This window comes from Malaya genurostris, chromosome 2, assembly GCF_030247185.1.
Source record: "Malaya genurostris strain Urasoe2022 chromosome 2, Malgen_1.1, whole genome shotgun sequence".
NCBI lineage: Eukaryota > Metazoa > Arthropoda > Insecta > Diptera > Culicidae > Malaya > Malaya genurostris.
The window spans coordinates 340554887-340572156 of record NC_080571.1 but is presented as its reverse complement, the minus strand read 5'-3'; the positions used below and the strand labels follow the sequence as shown (position 1 = coordinate 340572156).

The following is a 17270-nucleotide window of genomic DNA, read 5'->3' as shown; positions in this document are numbered from 1 at the left end:
TCGAGAGCAGCTATGGAAGATCATGCATGAATACGGTTTCCCGGATAAACTGACGCGATTGGTCAAAGCAACGATGGATAGAGTGATGTGCTACGTCCGAGTATCTGAGACGCTCTCGAGTCCCTTCGAATCTCGGAGAGGGCTTGGGCAAGGTGATGGACTCCCTTGTATCTTGTTCAATATTGCCTTGGAAGGTGTGATTCGAAGAGCGAGGATCGACACGAGTGGCACGATCTTCCGAAAGTCCGTACAACTTTTTGGCTTCGCTGACGATATTGATATTCACCCTCATTCTTGTTTACGTCCGTATCCGCAATACGACGAACGGGTACTTTCGAACGAATACGAATAAGCCATTCTTGTTTTCACTCGAATGAATTCGAACGCGACTCGTTTGCCACAAAATATTCAAATATCAGTGAACTTTTTAAAATAAATGCTAAGCCTTGATGTAATCAGTCCAATTCATGTGATTAACCATATGCGAAACGCTAGAATGTATGCCATTTTAGTTTCAAACGAAACGTGTATTCGAACATCATTCGTACGAACGAAATGTCCCATTCCCGTTTACGGACGAATAGACGAAATGCCGTGGTTTCGATTCGTCAGTTTAATGTTGCGAATCAACCGTTCGAACACATTGAAAAAAGTTTGACCGATCTCTAACAAAATTATTTTCGAATCTAAAGGTGATTTTTAATCAAATCATAAATTTGTGTTTTGCATAAATCATTTAGAAAGCAAAGCAGTATAGTAAAATGTTGTTTTTTTTTTCTGGGGAACCTTTGAATATATGCGAGGTTCAAAGTTTTTACGCATCAATTTTGCATCTATTAAGTACTTTATGGAAAATACGCCATGGGTAAACATGCTTTGTTTTATATTAAATGCATGATTTTACCAATGAAATAAATATGTAGGCTATCGAAAACATGACAAAATTGCAAGAAAAATTCAACATATTTTTCGCAGATACTACTGATCGGACTGCTATTTCAAATGCTTTTTTTTTACTTTGCACGAAGTTTAATTTGAAAATTTTATTTACCGACTTGAATAAAATTGGTCCTGAGTACGATATTTATTTATTATGTAGCATTCGTCACTTCCTTGATGCTTGCAATCTTCCTTAAAAAACTACCTGCGCTACCGATCCTTCTTTTGCACAGGAGTCGCGTACGTACACGTTCGAGTGAAAACAAGAATGGCTTGTTCGCATTCGTTCGAAAGCATGTGTTCGTCGTATGGTCGATACGGACGTAAGCAAACATGATGATACAAAATCAATGAAAAAAACAAGTCAAATAACAAATGATATCAAAGATTTTTATTTACAACTCAAATCTGTACCAGAACTGATAGTTTAAAGTTGGATGGGCGTTGTTTTTATGCATGTACGATGTTTAAAAGTGTGATTGATTCGAACGTAAACGGGAATACGAATTTGCTATACTTTCGAACGTATCGCATACGGCCGTAAACAAGAATGAGGGTGATTGTAACACGTAACCTTGAGAAGATGACGGAAACCTACATCGGACTGAAAGCTAAAGCTAGGCGTATCGGACTGGCCATAAATGCGTCAAAAACAAAATACATGAGAGGAAGAGGCTCTAGGGAAGAAACACTATGCCTCCCACCACCAGCCCAGTGTAGATGAATCTAATCCGACTGGTACAAGCAGAAGAGGAGCGCAGCGAACAAGGTGGATCGATCAAGTGGAGGGTGATATCAGCAGCATCCGTGCCTTGAGTGGCTGGCGACGAGCAGTCATGGACCGAGTTATGTGGAGACGTATGCTTGATACAGCAAAGGACACCCCAGGCCTATAGCTGTTAGGTAAGGTAAGCAAGAAAACAAGAATGACTCATTCGTATTCGTTCGAAAGTATCCGTTGTTGTCCCGGGTTGGCGGTTCAATGCATGCTGGTCTTACAAACCAGTTGTCGTATGTTCGAGCCCCGACCTGAAAGGATTCGTAGTGTCAGTAGAATCGTAGCACTAGTCATGCACTGGTTCTGTACACTCTGAATCGACTGCGAAGTTTGTTGAAACAGAAGGTCAAATTCCACTACAGGAATGTAACACCAAGGCTTTACTTTTTTTCGAAAGTATCCGTTCGTCGTATGGTCGATACGGGCGTAAAGAAGAATAAGGGTGAATATCTTCAAATAAGTTTATCACGGCAGCCAGCCACCGAGAAAAAAAAACATCGGATTTTCTTGTAATAGCTTGGAGTGTTACACGTAACCAAAATTAAGTATTACTATCGGTTATCAAGAAAGAGATTATTATTCATACCAAATATTCCTTTATTCATCTAGTGAAGCAGATTTATCTACATTATTAATAGTAATTTTAATGAATTTTCGCGAGAAATGATTTCTATCAATCAAAGTCTCAAAGATCACCAATAATATAAAAAAGAAAACAAACATAACCAGATAAAACTATTGTTAGAAGCTAAAAGAAATTCATGAGAGAGGATTCTCTCGAAAAATCAATAAAAGTTTTTTATTTTAATATGTATCTTGAACGAAGGGATATTTTAGCAAAAATGAACCAATCAAGTTTAAAACATTAAAAAAATATTGTAATCGAAATTAAGAAAAGAGAAACTCTGGAATGTAACAGAGTAAAGGTCATTTTTTGGGGTCCAATACTAGTGGATTTGTGATAGAAATAGAATAAACGTTGCTTCTGCTTGGCAGTGCTCAATACTTACCTATTGATGGACCTCGATTAGTTTATTTTCAAAATGAAATATGACTGATGTTGTTCATTTGTTTATTTGAAAAAATGTGTACCTTTCAACGCTATCTATCGAGTGGCTATTTCGTCATTAAATCCAATTACGCAATCGTGACAGATATACACAGATATAGAGCAAAGCAAAACGCGAAACCACTCCATCCCGTTCAAACAAAACGAATAAGCAGACGGTTCAGTCGACAGTCATTTTCTCACTTGATGCTGTGTCCGTAGTCGTAGTGGTGCCATCTCCACCGGCAGCATCAGTAGCAGTCTTTTCGTCATCCGCTGGTAGTTCCAGTATCTTCGGCCCGTACACCAGTACGTAAGCACAGTGCCAATCACCCCCGCCAGATAGCTTTAGAATTGCATCCGTGTCGACCGGGGAAACGTAGTCGTCATCGAACTTGATCCACTGGTCTCCCTTCTGGCGCACCCAACCCACATAATGACCGGAAGAACTAGACCGACCCTGGTGAGTTAGCACTGCTTGTAGTGTGTAATATCCACTGTTGTTGCTTCCCAAATCTGAAATGAATCGTCATTACACTGCTGTACTGCACATAGGAAACAGAAAAAAAAACAGATCATTTACCATCTTCAAAACAGTACGGCTGAGCGATTGTTTTCGGTTTTTCCTTCTCAAGGTCCGCCTTACTTTTGTTCTTTCCTTTCAGATTGCGCTCCAGTTCTGCATCCTCAATGTCCTTGAATTTAGCTCGCACCGGCGACAGTTTGGCCTGTAGTTCCGGTGTGCACAATTCAAAAGCATCGAACTCCATCGGGAATTTAATATCCTTCAGGACCTTCGCATTGATTCCTTCCTTGCCTTTATACTGGAACCGCACGAACTGCACGGTCAGATAAGCTGGAAGGCGGCTTATTAGTGACTGAAATCAAGATTTGCTCCATTAGTTTGATTATTGAGTCCTACTCGGGAATATGATTAAAAAGAATACGTCACGATTTGGTATTTTTTGTTTATTTTTCCACATTTTTTTCATATTATCCTTAACTTTTAACTACAGTTGTGTAAGGATAGTAGCTTAATTCATACCGCTAATGTTTCATTTAACCGGGTATTTTTCCGTAGAATATTTTTTCTTTCCTGTTTACAATCAATAATAAATCAATTGCGCTTTTTTGTCTGCAGATATTGTTGTTCCTCAATTTTTATTGTTTAAAATAAACCACCTTAATTAAGAGTAGAAATTGTTCTTACAGACTAATAATCACGACATTCGCTTTCACGCACTTTTGTATGATCATGCTGAACTGATGCTTCTCATAATTCTTGGCTTTCGTGAGCCGCAGCTACGTTCGTATAAGTTCTAATAGCATGACAGAAGGAACACTGCACAAAACATGTTATATTGATCTCGGTCGAGTACAATTTCAGAACGTAGAACTGAAGAACAAGTTCAATAGGCAACGAAGAAAGGTGTAAAATTTGCTTCTAGATGTTATTGTTTCTTTCTTGCATGGCTTGCAACTGTCTGATGCTTCCAAACGAAACTATTTTCCATTATATTTTCTTTTATTAGAAGAATGCATCTGATACACTTCTTGAAAAGTTGCCCTATAATGCACCTGTGTTCTACCGGAATTGCACACCTAATTCACGCTGTGCTCATTCACAAAATACCAAAATTGGACTCATTCTTCCAATTCGCGAAAATTTAATATACACTACTGCTTAGAGGTTGTTTTCCTTTTTTGTGTTATTTTAAAAATATAATAGACAGATATTTATTTCTCGTACTCTCATAATTCTTTGTCTACTTTCTCTCCTAACCAAGCTCTCGCTATCAATCGCTGCTGATATAAAAAGAACAAAATAAGACTAATCTCTAATGCAAAGTTATCTCTAAATCAAGATAAGTTGGGAGACCATTGGGAAAAAAAACTGCAAGAAAGGTTTTTTTAAATACAACCAACTTTGAAGGTGACTTTTCAAGCTATTTACAGTGAATAAAATTTAAAATAGAACGGAAAGTTTCCCCACATTCATTCGTAATTCCTGCTTCGAACTGCGCGAAACTTTCGCCTAATTCTATTAGTTCTATCTCATATCGTACAATTCCACCATTGTGAAACGAAAGAAATGTTAAGAATCGTCTGAATCCCCTCCCTGCAGGGGGGATAAATATTTTTAATGTACAAATAGACCATTGCGCTTACTAATTCGCACACTGGCTCGGTCTATTCATTATCGGTCTCCTCCTGAGATGTGTTCTGTAAATTCTGTACCGACGTCCTAATCGGTGTAAACTATGTACTGCGAATCGTTATCGATTTCAACCGTTTCCATCTTCACAAACGACTGCGGCGGGAGAATGGTCATCACATTATTGTTCCGACTACCTCCGCCACCACTACCGCTGTTGTTCCGTTTTGCCTTGGCGTGTGTCAAGATGTGGGACTTGAGATTGGTGGATTGAGCGAACTTCTTGTTGCAACCGTCGAAAGGACAAACGTATGGCCGATCACCGGTATGTATCCTTACGTGAGTTCGGAGATTGAAATCCAACGAAAAACGTTTTCCACAGCCCTCGAAGGTACACTGGAATGGTTTTTCGCCAGTGTGGACCAGCTGGTGACGTTTTAATTTCGAGCTTTCGACAAACGATTTTCCACATTCGGCACAAACGTGCACCCGCGGACCGTGCGTGTGAAGATGTTTTCGCATAGCTGAGTTATCCCGAAACATTTTGTTGCATCCTTTGTGGGGACATGCAATATTTCGATCGGATGACTCTCCTCCGGTGGCACCTGCTTTTGAAGACATTCCTGTCGACGTTGAAGCATTAAACAATTTGTTAAGTTTAGTTTTATGAAAGGGTCTTGCGAATTCTGCCAGTTGCTTAGGATCGGACAGATCAATACCTGGGACGCAATCCTGAGTTATCTTTTTGCCAGTCATATACTCTGTGTAATCCGGGTCAGGTTCCGGATTGGAACCATCGTCGTCATCGGTTCCAGACGCCCACATTGTAACGCTGAACTCACCCTCCATCGTTTTGATTTGTACTTGTTTCTGTTCCCAGCGTCGAGGCTTTTGATTGACATCCAATGTTTCAACAGCAGTCAAATTGTGAATATCGTTAGTTCTGATCCGGTTGACTATACGTGGCTGTTTCATTCCTGATTTTCGTTTTCTTGAACTTGGGCCAGGTGTTGATTCTATATAGATTTCGTTTTCCAAATTGATGTCTCCGTATACGCACATTGGATCACCGGACGAGTCCAGCACTTCCTCGTGAGCTTGTATATCGGCCTCTTGGTGAAGGATCTCCTCGTCATCCTCTATGTGATGCATCATCAATCCCTGAGAATCTTCTGTTTCACAAGTCACCTCTTCGTATTGGTCATCTCCAACTCCTACCTCGTACTGCTCATATCCGATTGCCGATCCAAAGTGACCATCGTCCACTACCTCCACTATGTTGGAATCTGATATTTCCACCTCACACATTATATCCTGATGGGAGGACATTTCTCGTTTTCAACCCAGTTTGCTTCCAGCTCCGTCTGCGTAGAAAAAGAACAGCTTCATAAAATATGTCTATATATGCGTGAACTCCAGCTTTTTGTAAGGTTCCTCACCCGAAATAGAAGCGGCAGCTGCTGCGCTCCCTGCGCTTCCCTTTGTTGATTCGCTCTGAACACCTAGTCTGCTTTTGTTGATGTTTGCTGCTGCCTCTCTTCTATCAACTCATATATATCAAGACGCATACGTACAAATTCTCTTTTAGCCAGAAACCTGCGAAAAATTTCCGCCGCACGCTCCCGTTTCACCCCTTCGTGTAAAGGCAACTACCTTAGTCCACTTTCTGCTTCAATACACTTGAAAGAAATTTACACTTTTCTACCCTACTTATTTTCACTTTTTACGCGTCTTTGCACTTCCAATAACCAACGCTATTGACTTTCCCCAATCAAAATCACCCACTGAGCGCACTTTAGCACTGCAAAACACTTTCAGGAAGGTGCAAAAATGCAAAAATTTGAAACTAAACTCGTCCGCAAGAAACAAAGATGTCTGCCGTCGTCGTCGTTGTCTCTTCTCTTTTGCGAACGAGCTCGGTCTTACAGGCCTTGCCCATGAAGCTGCTTGGAAATATTCGAAAAAGCTCCCTAACTCGGCCTTTACTCTGTTTGGCTCTCTTTTACTCAGTACCGGTCAAATAATGGAAATGTTTCTAAAGTTGTTGAAATATTTCAATCATTTAGTGCACGCCCAACGAAAAATACATCATACGTGGGATCAAAAACCACCTACACATGAAAACGGCAGATGAATTATTTGTAAACATCAACTTTGAATAGGAAATTCCAAGGAATTGGTGTTCGCTAAAATTACTATGAAATTACAGTAAACGAGCAATTTTTTTTTAAAGTGTATATTTCCAAGGAATCGGTGTTCGCTAAAATGAAATTACAGTAAACGATCAATTGTTTTTCAAAGTATATATTGATAGGGTGACTTGCCGTTATCACAACAAATGCGTGATAAGTCATCATACTCAAAAACCGATCGCTTCGAAGCAATATAATATTAAAGTTAATAAAATGCCATTTTTGTTTTAAATCAAATTGAAACAGAAAATTATACATTTATACATTTACATTTACGAACATACATTTATCGACGTGATTCATATAGGATCACATAAACCAATGAGTTTCTTTTTGTGTACTTTCTCTTCTGTTTATAATTCGTTAATTTTTATTTTTATTTTTCAAATTACCAGATATTCAACGCACATTTGTATGACAACGAAGATAGAGTCGAAAGAAAGAGTAAACAAAGAGAATCTGTCAATTGCTTTTAGACGCTTTTAAAATGTTTACGCCGATACATTAGAACAAAGACAAAGTTTCATGATTTCGTATGAAGTACTTGATGTTTTTAGTTGAATTTCAATTTCCCGACAAAAAATTTTTACCTTGTTATATAATATCAAAATTTGCTGCAAGCACTTCCCGCGATTATGAGTATTTTCCACTCAAGGTTTCGTTCAATAACAATATTTAGGTAAAGTAGTTTAGAATGTCTGTAAGTAGAGTGACGACTTTTCATCCGTAATAATGGTACGTTATGCGAAATGTCTCGAAAGCTTTACATTGTTCTTGACAGGTCGACAGGTTGATTGTTGGAACCGAAACTATTTGTTCCAAACTATCAGTGTGTTAGTCCCTCTACATACAGACACTCCAGTTTTCATAAGGCGCACGCAAAAATATACTGAAAAGTGAGTTTTAATCTCAACAAAAGAGGGATAGGAGGCAAGATGAACCGATATTGGTCTTAGCCGTCTCCAGGACAACACAAAAAGGAGGAGTATAGCATGATGGATAAGTTCTGGGAAAAATCTCTATAATCGAATAGTATATAGTAGTAAATATAGAAAAAAAGTATCTTGTCAACAGATTATCAAGCAAAACTCTCGCTGTTGGTTGGTATGCTTGTTTTTTTCTATAACAAAGGCAAGAGCAAATTGTAGAAAAGAGTCAAATATTAGATAATTCGTATATTCTTTGTAGGCGATTGTGAAAAAAAGATGTTTTCAACGCATACGCAATTTGTCTGTAAATGCTGATTCATTGAACGAGATACAGACATTTTTCTTGATGTTACTTGCCAGTTTTCTAATGAAAGTCGCTAATGCTCAATGAATAATTCTTGTATTTTATTCATAATCAAAGATACAATCGTTTTGCAATCTAACCTTGATCAACAATTGCGTTGAGTAAAAAACGGTCTATTCTGAATTGGTCATGTTCATCAATATTCGCTGCATACTGAAATATTTCATGCTCATAAAATGGGTTACCTTCTGTATTGCACAATCTTGTAAATTCGAAAGAGACAAAGCTTCGTAGCGTTCTTCTCTTTTTGAGACAAAGTTCGCTCAGTAAATATTCTTGTTCGAAAGGAACATGGCGTCCGTTGGTGACAATTAATCCAACATGGCCACATGTTTTGATTCTGTACAAATGAGCATCTAAAGGAAAAGCAGTACCTTTGAGGTAGTTTTCGATTGAAGTATAATATTGAGGTATCATGAAAAGGGCGAAAAAAATCTCAACCATTCAACGCAAAGTATTGATTATTTTTTTATCAAGTTCCTGTATATTTTATGTTTGCCGGATAACTACGAAAGTTCACAAGCAAATAAACCGTGCCCCTCCACCCACCCCTATGAAACAAAACAAGCTAGTCATGTGCAGTGCTGCCAGATTATACTATCAAGCTATGTGAAAATTGAAAAGGTTCCCTGTACACAGTCAATAGAATTCTCGGTTGATTTTTCAATAGGGCGTATAAGCAAGTGACAGTTTCTCTTTCATCACTCTCTCTTTCGATTTTTGTGATGTGATTAAAAAGATTTTCTTTGATATCACGATTGTGTTTAAAAGTCGAAAGTTTCGGGTATCATTTCATGCAAAGAGTTGAGTGATAAACGTGGGAACCGCTTGGTAATTAATATAGGGTGATTTTTTAAGAGCTTGAGAACTTTTTTAAACAATAAAACGCATAAAATTTGCAAAATCTCATCGGTTCTTTATTTTAAACGTTAGATTGGTACATGACATTTACTTTTTGAAGATAATTTCATTTAAATGTTGACCGCGGCTGCGTCTTAGGTGGTCCATTCGGAAAGTCCAATTTTGGGCAACTTTTTCGAGCATTTCGGCCGGAATAGCCCGAATTTCTTCGGAAATGTTGTCTTCCAAAGCTGGAATAGTTACTGGCTTATTTCTGTAGACTCTAGACTTGACGTAGCCCCACAAAAAATAGTCTAAAGGCGTCAAATCGCATGATCTTGGTGGCCAACTTACCGGTCCATTTCTTGAGATGAATTGTTCTCCGAAGTTTTCCCTCAAAATGGCCATAGAATCGCGAGCTGTGTGGCATGTAGCGCCATCTTGTTGAAACCACATGTCAACCAAGTTCAGTTCTTCCATTTTTGGCAACAAAAAGTTTGTTAGCATCGAACGATAGCGATCGCCATTCACTGTAACGTTGCGTCCAACAGCATCTTTGAAAAAATACGGTCCAATGATTCCACCAGCGTACAAACCACACCAAACAGTGCATTTTTCGGGATGCATGGGCAGTTCTTGAACGGCTTCTGGTTGCTCTTCACTCCAAATGCGGCAATTTTGCTTATTTACGTAGCCATTCAACCAGAAATGAGCCTCATCGCTGAACAAAATTTGTCGATAAAAAAGCGGATTTTCCGAATGGACCACCTAAGACGCAGCCGCGGTCAACATTTAAATGAAATTATCTTCAAAAAGTAAATGTCATGTACCAATCTAACGTTTAAAATAAAGAACCGATGAGATTTTTGCAAATTTTATGCGTTTTATTGTTTAAAAAAGTTCTCAAGCTCTTAAAAAATCACCCTGTAGAAGAGAAAGTATACAAAGAGAAACTGTCACTTGCTTATACGCCCTATTGAAAAATCAATCGAGAATTATGATTTTGATTCGATCTGAAATAGGCATACACTCAGGCAAAAAATATTTGGTATTTCATAATGATATCGTATGGTTTTTAGTCACAAGGATATCGTATGCAAATCATAATACCGCTCTATGAAGGCACAAAAATTGGAATTATGAAATTCATACACAATTTTTAGGGACTCGTGCGAAATTTCTATGACAAACATAACTTCTCTCATATACTGTGGAATTGTTGTTCGTATGAAAACTATAACAGATGAGATGTATATTGCAGAATTATAAACATTATAATAGAGGTTTATTTTTTATATTAATTTTTTGAAATTGTGATTTTTGATGAAACATAAGATTTGCTTTATGATTTTACTACTCATTTTTCCAGAGTGTAGCCAAACTAACCTAGGACAAGACCTGACAACTGGGGGGCTGCTTCTGTTCCAAAATGGACCAGTTTCTGATTGGCTCATTTTGCTGTTGCTACCCGCACATCGTGAAAAGAAAAAACTTTGGCAAGGTACGCGAGCAATGATGCCAAGCATAAAGAAAATCAGAAAACAAAATGCTCCAAATTTCATGTTACTTCTGAAATTAATCTATCAAACAGAGATAACAGATCTCACTAAAACTAATGGTTCTCGTATATGAAATGACTAATGGATTTGAGATGAATGGGGGTACCGTTACCTAATTTCTATCTCTTCTAATTAGTGATGGGCAGAACCGTTCATTTAAAAAAAAAGTTCAGCCACTGTAGCACTTCTCCTATGTAGTGACTGAATGCCAAACAGGTCACAACTTGACAGGACCATTGTAAGGATTAATGTAGTAATGGGCAAAACCGTTCATTTTGAAAGAACCGTTCAGAACTAAAAAGTTAAATCAAAAGAACTAGTTCTTTCGTTATTTCGCTCGTTCTTTGTATGTTTCTGCAAAGACTACACGAGAGCTTAGGTCTAGCGAGCAAAATACAAAGAAAAAGGTCACTCGAAGCAGGTTTCGTAATGTCGCACCTTTATTATAGAAATACCGTTCTTAAACAAAGAACTATTGATCAATAATTTCAACCTTTCGCGAACGGATTGCCCATCTCTACTTCTAATGGTCGATCGTTAGTGGCCTTTTTTACCATTCTTCCATGCACTTACTCTTACATTTCACTCACACATCTTCTCACCCATCAGGTCCCAAACGATACATCCTCACAATACAAACTGGATGAACATCGTTTGACAGCTATCAGTGGTTTGCCCCTTGGTTAAGTCATTATTATTTTGTTCTATTCTACAATATTCTATCTCATTCCACAGTAATCCATTGTACACAAACCACCAATAGACATCAACTATGGACTCGATTCACCGTTCATTTGTTGTCATCGTGTGAAACCCAATTGGGATACGTTCACTCCATTTAATTTCCACTTCACACTGGTAATAAGGGCCGGTAGTATGAAAATAAAACATAAAAAGAGCTAAGTTAAGCCCTACCGGCCTCTCCAACCCCGGATGTTGGAGCGTAATGCAATCAACATTCATTTAATTCGTTCCATATCTTATTCATTTAATTCAATTATGGAACTAAAAGCTGTAACGCGTATATTTATCAAATTGTCTAATTGATTGTATGTGATGATGTTTGCAATACCGTCAAGCCAATGGGAGGGAACTAGGTGATTTGTAGATGGGTTTATATTATTTAACAATCAATAGGTTCGAAAGCATTACAATCAAACGAACATAGCAAAACTAGTTGTTATTTATAAGTACTTTTTAGTGAATTGCATTGAACTGACTAATGTTTGAACGCGTCAATCAGAGTACGGTTTGATGAATGAATGTCAACAGTTATTCTTAGTCTTATTAAAATCCAATCGACTTCGGTTTGTCGAAATTCATTAGAAAATTTATCATATGGTAACTGAACAGTACCATAAACATTGGAAATTAATCATTCACGGTATTTCTAAACCAAAGATGATGCTATATTTGGTGTTTGACTAATAAACTTCAAAAGATAACGACTTCCACTGCATCGGCTTTAACCTAATTGTGGTCGATCGCCTAGTTGTTTTCAAATCCAAGATGACGATTTTGTCGATTATCAAGAAGGATTTGAAAAGTGACGTTTCTAGTCATTTTAAAATTCAAGAGAGCGGTTTCTGGCTCTTGCACTAGATTTGATCCACTAATTAAATGTAGTTCCACCTCTTTATTTTTATAAATTCAGAATGGAACGACTCGTTTTTGTATCGTTCATGCAAGTCGATCAGAGTTGGTTTAGCATAAATTGTACTTCAAATTTCGCACAGGATCAGTTATTTCTGAGCTCATTTGCGATCATGTTACGTTGAATGGACTTGCACTGCTGAAAATCAACACTTTCAAAAGTGTTTCTCTACATGAATTTTATGTTTCTAGTCGCACTTAAAAATCTAAATGACTCATAGGATGTGTTTTCAGACAATGAAATTGTGGATCGTCAAATACCATCGTATTGTTCATACACAAAAATTTTTTTTTGTCAGTCGTCGAGAAAACAAAACTAATCTGTATAAAATATTTACGTGGAATAAATCATATTTAGCATGTTATTAGAAACCAAATTTCTAATTGATGGCATTTCAATAACAAATTATCATGCATTCAATAGGAATATGGCTGCCGGATAATGCGGCGAAATGAAGTGTTAAACACTGCGAACCAACGTGTCGATTTTTATCAGTGTATAAACGGAAAATACAGCACATATGATATATGATTACACCTGAATAATTTTCAATTTCAATTTTCCGTAGTTTTCTAAAGAAATGAAGTTATAAGAAAAAGTAGAAATCCGTTAATATGAGCCAGTGTTTTAAATATTCACATGAAATCTCCATTCATGAACGAAAGTGGAAGTTCGCCAAAAGGTTTTCAATATATTATTATAAACACTTCTTGAAAGCACTTGGCGATAAAAGTAGTAATTGCAGGTTCTAAAACCAAAAATGGTTATTCCCGGTATGTTGATTTTTTTTTCCAAATCATACACCTAAACCTCCATTTACGAACCTTATATATGTATGTATGTATGCTTAAACATTCACCCGTCTGCATATATGTATATATATTTATACATATAAATGATCTCTTTTACTTCACCAATATTTATATGTATTAAGAAATACGTATACTTGCTCACATGCGTACTTATAAGTATACAAATATACATATATAAAGTACGTAAATGGAGGTTTGGGTGTATTATTTCGAATATTTTCGGGTTTAACAAACAGGATTAAAAACTAATGTCATACTTTAGCTCTAGACTACCCAGATAGTGTCTTACAAGTTATTATAGTTTTCAAATTTAAATCTTTCAATGGGTAAGTTTGAAAATTGCATTTTTAATGTCATCGTGATCGGATCGGTCCCGTACACAACACTGTAATTGCATGCAAGCAATACTTGAACACAAAATTGGCGTTGAGTGTTTCAATTCTGAACCCAAACACAAGCGTTATGAATCGTCGGATACAAAAAAATACAAATCAAAAAGAACAGATTATGCCTATCCTGTGTTCGAAGGTCTACAAGTTTTCTCATGAAAACTTAGTACTTAGCGCTAATTACGAACGGGTAATAAAATTGTAAATTTTCACAATATAGCTATGCTTACCGTTTTAGTATACACGGCATCACGTTCCAGCGTTGGGGATCTTTTTGTAAGTTGTTCCTTCAATCTCTGCAAAGTGAAATCTTTTGTAATTCTTTGTGGATTACTCGCAAACAAATTAAACTTACCAATCTTATTCCTGAATGCATATACTTAACCTCGGTGGAAATGAAACAACTTAACTGGAGAAAGTTTTCTTTCGATTTACTAGCAGGTTCATCATCCGCTTCGGTGCATTTCATTTCAACATCAAAAGTACCACCGAACCATTGATCGATGAATGAACTAAAAAAAAATACGCGTTAGTAGGTATTTTACCGAACAAAAGCTGATCGAATCTCCATTATCGTACTTATGCTTGACAACTTGATCACAGTCACCTTTCGACGGTGGCAACTTTTGCTGAAGCATTTTCAACAACTCAGACCAACATTCGTTGGCGTCCTGTTGACGATAGGTTCCATTCTCGCCCGTTTGAGCAAAGTTTGGGAATGCGATGTGCATTCGCTGTAGGAAAAGCACCGGTGTAACGGTATCGCTTCGTTCCATATCATCGAAAAGATTTCGCATAGATAGTGTAATGGCACCAGGTGAAGCGAGATCGGCCAGTCCTGATGAACCACCCGACGTTTCCTTGAAATCTTTCAAAGCGTTTCGCAATTCACGGACAGACTTAAGACATTGCAGCGTAGCATTCATGTAGCATGTGTTTCCAAGATTCGTCAACCCCGCAGGTAGCTCCAACTATAATTAAGGAAAAATATTGCAACTAGTAGAACAAATAGCGAAGGCCAGACTTACAGCCGAGGCTAGTTCACTTTCGTTCATGTCTTCAATGAATTTAGGTTTCTCAACTGGTTCTTGGGGAACCTCCTCTCTTGTTCCTAACAGCAAGAGTGTGGCGCCCTAGAATTAAGTTTAAAATGAATATTTACTCGAAGACATCGACAAAAGTTTGTACATTTTTGATTGACATATTCCACTCATCATCCTTCAGACTGATTCCTTTGCAGAGAATCTTTTGTCTCTCGGGCTGTACTCCCGTTAACGCGTAGAGTTGGGCTTTGAAAAGCATAGGTTCTTCGTCAGTGTTAACCTCAACATTTGGAAAGCTTTCTTTTCCCCATTTAACTTTTACTGAAAAAATAAACAAGTGTTACAGTTTCGCTTGAATATACAAAAAAGGATTTATTCTAACCTCATTCAAAATTTTATAGAATTGTTCAATGAATCGCAATATTTTAGAAAGACAATATACATACCTGTGTAGCAAGGCATTGTTACCCAGAAGAATAAGTTAATTTAAATGCTGAGTATTAAAATTTATCCTAGATTTCACTAAAAACAGTAACAGCACACGAAACAAAGTGGATAGATGATTTGCGAATAATGACGGTCCTTCGGATTATTTATTTTGACAGACTTTATGACAGCTAAATATTAATTCATTTATTTAAACAGGAGGGAGCGAAACTGCGATATTGTCACATACACGGTAAGGAAGAAATACATATATTTGAGAATACTTAGGCTGCGAACCTTTTCGCGGTTCATTTTAACTTTTGGTTAAAATCTGACACTCGAGCGGTTAATTTGATGTTGTCAAAAATAACCCTGCTCGAGAGCATGGTTATTCTTGACAGATCGATGGTTATTTTCCGACACTGAAAAAAATCTTGCAATTAAAATTCTAATATTAGTTCTTTAGTTGAAATTAATTCCAATGGAAAATAAACCCAAAACCCGTCCGTCAAATTTTGAAATGGGCCGCAGTTTTAGGTAAATCTAACTACTCGACACAAAATAACCACTCAAGTGTCAGATTTGACCCAAAAGTTAAAATTAACCGCGAAATGGTTCACAGCCTTAGTTCGAATGATCAAAATTTCATGCATTCATTTTTTGATAGAGGCCCATAAACCATCTGAGAACAACCACTTTGGGGAGAAATTTTGGCGATCTCGGTCCTGAGTGAGAGTTAATCGTAACTGTGAAAAAGATACATTAGTGAAGGAAATAGTTTTTTTTGAACTGCTGCTGCTTCAGAACCACAAAATAAAAACAAAGCTAAAAGTAATCGGATCTAGTATTGCAATCTTTCCAATCAATCTCTGCTGATAGCGGTTATAAGGCGTAAAAGAAGCATCCGCATAAATTCAATGAGCTCATATTTCTTTTAGGATCACAAAATAAAAGCATGGTGTTGATCATTATCTATGAAAACAACTGAATCGATTTCGTAAATGACAAACTAATTCAATAGTTCTTTAACGTTTCATATGTTCTTGTTGAATCTGGAACAGTTTTTTCAAAACAAAAAATTACAGCTTTTTTGGTTTGTTTATTCCACTTCGATGGACTAATTATTTACACACAAAATGATAAATATCCTAAAGTGAACAGGAAAGAAAGAGAGTTATACAAATTGATTTAATGAATAGAACTTTTCATTACCTGTGTACAACAAGGTGCAACTAAGGGATGGTGGGGCAAGTGTACCATGCTAAGAATTTTCGTGTTTCTACAATAAAGTAACACTTGATTTTGATAATTGATACGCCTATGAAGTACTTTCATGAGTGCCCTCGTTTCAACACTGATCGACTTTGAGGTTAGGTTTGTTCATCATCTGTTATGGCACACCTGCCCCATAGCAATATAGCAAACGTGCCCGTTATGAACCGATTGCAAAATCATTGTACTATGTTACTAATAAACCAATTATCGATATTCAATTTTTAACAAATATTCAACTAAAAGGTATACCAATGATCTGACATTGAAATGAAACCCTAGCAAATGGAGAATAATTGCAAAACTCTTATTTTGTAAGATCTCGTTCTTGTATTTTCTGTGTGCTAATTGCAAGATCTGGTTTGTTTGGATTTCACGAGATCAAATGAATAAATGAGAAAAATAGAATCAATATGAAATTATATCGTGGACATTCAATGAACAAACCCAAATGTGTATATTTATGATAAATGCTCATTCTATGTGAAAATGGTAGTGGTGGCACACTTGCCCCTCTGGCAGTCTTGCCCCACCATCCCATAGCAACGAACTCAAGACTAAGAACAATAGAGAAAACTGAAAGAAGACGGAAATTAACAATAATATCACCGATGCGGCAATGGATGTCGAGACGAACCACGAACAAAATGCCCCTCAATACTCGCAGGAGGAGAATGGAAGCTCCTCTCCTCCTAGACAACGGGGTGACAACGAGATCTATAACAAATCTTTTTTAATAACAAATAATAATATAAATAAATAACAGATCCATAGCAAAATTTTTTAAATAAAAAGAATAAAAAAATAATAAGAAAAATGCATTGAGTGCATTGGTTTGAATACGTTTTGGAGACTTCAGTTTATGCATAA

At 37.0% G+C, this 17270-nt stretch overlaps 2 protein-coding genes across 3 annotated transcripts; both read right to left on the bottom strand.

Annotated features, from left to right (window-relative positions):
• Positions 1 to 2775: 2775 nt before the first annotated feature.
• LOC131431803 (ubiquitin carboxyl-terminal hydrolase 14) lies at positions 2776 to 15306 on the bottom strand. The gene is made up of 8 exons (XM_058597698.1): positions 15149 to 15306; positions 14848 to 15023; positions 14688 to 14792; positions 14239 to 14630; positions 14015 to 14171; positions 13890 to 13955; positions 3349 to 3643; positions 2776 to 3281 (listed from the first exon to the last, which is right to left on the bottom strand). Exons 1-8 carry the CDS (start codon positions 15162 to 15164, stop codon positions 2947 to 2949), a joined length of 1542 nt encoding a protein of 513 aa, XP_058453681.1. The 5' UTR covers positions 15165 to 15306; the 3' UTR covers positions 2776 to 2946.
• On the bottom strand, positions 3720 to 7438 carry LOC131431804 (transcription factor YY2-like). 2 transcript variants are annotated; one of them, XM_058597700.1, is made up of 3 exons: positions 6360 to 7438; positions 5640 to 6284; positions 3720 to 5543 (listed from the first exon to the last, which is right to left on the bottom strand). In XM_058597700.1, exons 2-3 carry the CDS (start codon positions 6247 to 6249, stop codon positions 5011 to 5013), a joined length of 1143 nt encoding a protein of 380 aa, XP_058453683.1. In that variant the 5' UTR covers positions 6250 to 6284; positions 6360 to 7438; the 3' UTR covers positions 3720 to 5010. The 2 variants fall into 2 exon arrangements, with proteins under 2 accessions (XP_058453683.1, XP_058453682.1); XM_058597699.1 differs by having other exon boundaries at positions 3720 to 6284; positions 6360 to 7434.
• Positions 15307 to 17270: the final 1964 nt, after the last annotated feature.